At 39.0% G+C, this 3,874-nt stretch overlaps 1 protein-coding gene across 1 annotated transcript; it reads left to right on the top strand.

Annotated features, from left to right (window-relative positions):
* The first annotated feature begins 1,533 nt into the window (after positions 1 to 1,533).
* Positions 1,534 to 2,904, top strand: LOC109431654 (E3 ubiquitin-protein ligase RNF113A). The gene is made up of 3 exons (XM_029874532.2): positions 1,534 to 1,683; positions 1,747 to 2,461; positions 2,673 to 2,904. The coding sequence occupies exons 1-3, from the start codon at positions 1,614 to 1,616 to the stop codon at positions 2,836 to 2,838; spliced, it is 951 nt and encodes a 316-aa protein (XP_029730392.2). The 5' UTR covers positions 1,534 to 1,613; the 3' UTR covers positions 2,839 to 2,904.
* The last annotated feature ends 970 nt before the right edge of the window (positions 2,905 to 3,874 follow it).

The following is a 3,874-nucleotide window of genomic DNA, read 5'->3' as shown; positions in this document are numbered from 1 at the left end:
TAGAGCTGTGTTTTGCTTTTTCCTCGTCGCGAGGGAGCGAACGAACCCCAAACAGAGAGGCAATAAAAACTGAGCGAGGAAGAGGGGAACGAAAAAAGAGCCGATGATTATTTCGGGTTTTTGAGTGCGATTTTCGCCTCGAGAGTCTTTCTTTGTATGGGAATGGAACTCGCGAGGGCTTTTTGAGTGTGAGTGGACGTGAGAAACACAACAAGCAATTATGAGTGTTGGACGAACTCCTCGCTGCGCGGCAAGCTCGCGCTCGGTGCTGTTGAGGATTTGCGTTGTGATTTCTGAGTTTTATTTTCACTCCTCAGAAAATCGCCAAAATCGCTTCCTCTTTTTCTCGCGAGGGAGTTTCTGTCAAGCCTGCCTGCCACACGATATACACATGCAAAATGGTCATTGGCAGAGGAAGCTCTCAGTTAATAACTGTGGAAGTGCTCATAGAACACTAAGCTGAGAAGCAGGCTTTGTCCCAGTGAGGACGTTACGCCAAGAAGAGAGAGAGTATAATAACCATGGAACACAAAACGGTTGAATGGGTTCACCCTATTTTAGTGGGTACAAAGTGGGTAACATTGATTTCTTGTCAAAAAGGAGAAGTATCACCCAAAGTATATAAATATGTACCAAGGTAAGAGATTCCCGTGAATGTCAAAAATGAAACTCACCAACACATCTGCGTTAGTTATGAAAAGTTGGTGTTTTTACACTAAAATGTCATTATTTCAGCAAAGTTTGTGAAGTTTTGTTAGTTTGGATGTTTCTAAATGCTAAAAAAATATGTTTAGAATCAATTAAAAAAAAATTGTTACCGATTTTCAAATGGCGATATTTTCTATTTTATTGCATGGAGGTCACATTTAATCCAGTCAAATGCAATTAAATAATGGCTTCTAAGATGGGAGTGCTGAATTTCTTAAGAAAGTTTGCTAAATAGTGATGTGCCCATACAAATCAGCGCAAACTCCATAACTATTTTTTGCTTTTTTCCTTTTCTCACTAATCCGTGAATATTAGCGGGAATCTCTTACCTTGGTATTTAGATACTTTGAAGTATCACCAGGTATCACCCAAAGTATCTAAATACCAAGGTAAGAGATTCCCGCTAATATTCACGGATTAGTGAGAAAAGGAAAAAAGCAAAAAATAGTTATGGAGTTTGCGCTGATTTGTATGGGCACATCACTATTTAGCAAACTTTCTTAAGAAATTCAGCACTCCCATCTTAGAAGCCATTATTTAATTGCATTTGACTGGATTAAATGTGACCTCCATGCAATAAAATAGAAAATATCGCCATTTGAAAATCGGTAACAATTTTTTTTTAATTGATTCTAAACATATTTTTTTAGCATTTAGAAACATCCAAACTAACAAAACTTCACAAACTTTGCTGAAATAATGACATTTTAGTGTAAAAACACCAACTTTTCATAACTAACGCAGATGTGTTGGTGAGTTTCATTTTTGACATTCACGGGAATCTCTTACCTTGGTACATATTTATATACTTTGGGTATCACCCAGTTCACCACAAAAACATAAATCCTTTGCATCCTCTGTGTTTATAACAACATTCGTTAGATTTTGTGTGATTTATTTCAATAATGTCGACGTTTATAAAACGTAATGTAAAGAACAAATTCGCTAGGAAACGAAAGCAATCATCTGAATCCGGTAAGGTCACTTTCAATCAATTGTTATTATTTATTTTACTAATCTATGCTGATTTTTCTCTAGACGAGGCTGAACCAGAATCCGCAGTGGTTATCAGCCAGGATAAACGAAAGAAGACGAACCCAAACGTTCAGAGCACATCATCTGTAAAGCACCAGCGCAAAGCAACTGAAAATGCATCCGATAGCGGTTCCGGTAGCGAGGATGAGGATCGTGCTGTCGGCGTCAGTTACAAGTCGAAACGAAATGCAGCCCCAGCTGGACCGCAAGATCAGGGTGCGACCGCGGAACTTGAGATTGAAACCGATAAGAACCATGATGCACAGGCGATCTATGAGAAAAGTATTGAGATCAACAAGGAACTGGAGGGCAAGGAAGACGACAAAGTATACCGAGGATTGGCGAACTATACTCAGTTTTACAAGAAGAAAGACAGTGCGTTGGGAAATGCTGCTTCCGGAATGGTGCGCAAAGGACCAATTCGAGCACCATCAAACATAAGGTCTACGGTCCGATGGGATTATCAACCGGACATTTGCAAGGACTACAAAGAAACGGGTTACTGTGGTTTCGGAGACAGTTGTAAATTCCTGCACGACCGCAGTGATTACAAACATGGTTGGCAGCTGGAGCAGGAAGCATCAACGACGGGCGGTACCTATGCAGCCGATGATTCCGATGGGGACGACACCAAATATGAGATTCACTCCGATGATGAAGAGCTTCCCTTCAAATGCTTCATATGTAGGGAGAGTTTCGTGGATCCTATTGTGACGAAGTAAGTATCATATGCATGTTTTTAGTAGAATAATAGTAGGTATCAACATGTTATTTAGATTAAAACTAGAAATTGTGGTAACAGTGATAGTAATGAAATTCATAGCACAAGCATTGCAATGCAACACTAATCACTATTCTTGATCATGTTCTGAATTCTATTTTTCCGCGTCTTAAATTTCGTTGTGCTTCATTTATTTTATTTTTTTCAGATGCAAACATTACTTTTGTGAAAAGTGTGCCCTGTCAAACTATAAGAAATCAACCCGATGTGCGATTTGCGGCGTACAGACAAATGGTGTATTTAATCCGGCTAAAGAGTTGATAGCGCGATTGAAGACCAGAGAAATCAATGAAGAAGAATCTGACAGTGACTGAACATGGGTGATCCTGAAATATTACAGTTAAAAATAATATAATAAACTTTCTTGTTCATTGCTAGAATGATCTTTATACTCTCAGTTTATGAGGGGTTGGACAGAACACGACGATATGCTGAATCCAGAATCCCTCTGTAATCAGCACACCAAACTGTGTCGTGATCACCAAATTGCGGCCTGCAAACTATCAAAAAGATGACATCACTGCTATCAAGCAGTATTACCAAAGACAAAATTAACTTTGCTAACACCACTAAGCCTGCCTCTGTCTCTACACGCAATCATGTACTTCATCTCGGTCGAGTTATTCATCAAGTCTATCATCGTTGATTTCTTCTTCAGAACAGCAAGCTTTCTCCGCAATAATAATAATAAAAGTTGCGGATTTTCATGTCGATGTGTGAAAAAATACAAAATCATGTGCGTCCCATATTGAAAGTACCCGCATAACAGTCCTATCCTGGATTTGTGTACCCCGTAAGAAAGAACTGTACACGTTTGTAGTAAAAGTAATATTTTCACAGTTTTGTATTTAGGTACAAAGTAATCTGTGAAAGTTTCGAGATAATCGGATTATTTTTCATGTTATGGCGATTTTTCAAAGTTTTACATGCCGTTTTCTCAATTCCTACTTTTTACAAATGAGGCCGTTATGAATGTGGGCAGCATACCTCCTAATAGCTCATTCGAGTAAGGTACACCGGGGCTAGTTGAAACGGGTGGGGTAAGATGAAACAGCGCCATAAAACATAGTTTTTGATTCAAACAATGTTTTAGCGAAGGAAAAATTTCGAAATTGTATTGAACTCTATTTCAAAACTTCGTGTTTCAACTTGCCCCGGTGTACCTTACAATGTTTTTTTTTTTTTTTTTTTTTGAAGAGTGACCAGGTGGAGCTGCAGGACAGCTGATAGCAAAGCCTGGACCCTTTCCCAACTTTCCCCCTACTAGGACCAATACTCACGATGGACTAGACGATGTCGTCAACTTGAGCAAAGTGTGTAGTAATTAGCATTGGGTCGTAGTAGTTTTGA

Source organism: Aedes albopictus, chromosome 2 (genome assembly GCF_035046485.1).
Source record: "Aedes albopictus strain Foshan chromosome 2, AalbF5, whole genome shotgun sequence".
Lineage (NCBI taxonomy): Eukaryota > Metazoa > Arthropoda > Insecta > Diptera > Culicidae > Aedes > Aedes albopictus.
The sequence above is the reverse complement of the archived record's forward strand: the minus strand, read 5'-3'. Positions and strand labels throughout refer to the sequence as shown.

Bases quoted from the DNA above. Each gene is read 5' to 3' on its own strand.
- LOC109431654 (XM_029874532.2), top strand. From the start codon at position 1,614: ATGTCGACGTTTATAAAACGTAATGTAAAGAACAAATTCGCTAGGAAA. The intron at 1,684-1,746 runs GTAAGGTCACTT...ATTTTTCTCTAG, and splicing joins AAAGCAATCATCTGAATCCG to ACGAGGCTGAACCAGAATCC. The intron at 2,462-2,672 runs GTAAGTATCATA...TATTTTTTTCAG, and splicing joins GTGGATCCTATTGTGACGAA to ATGCAAACATTACTTTTGTG.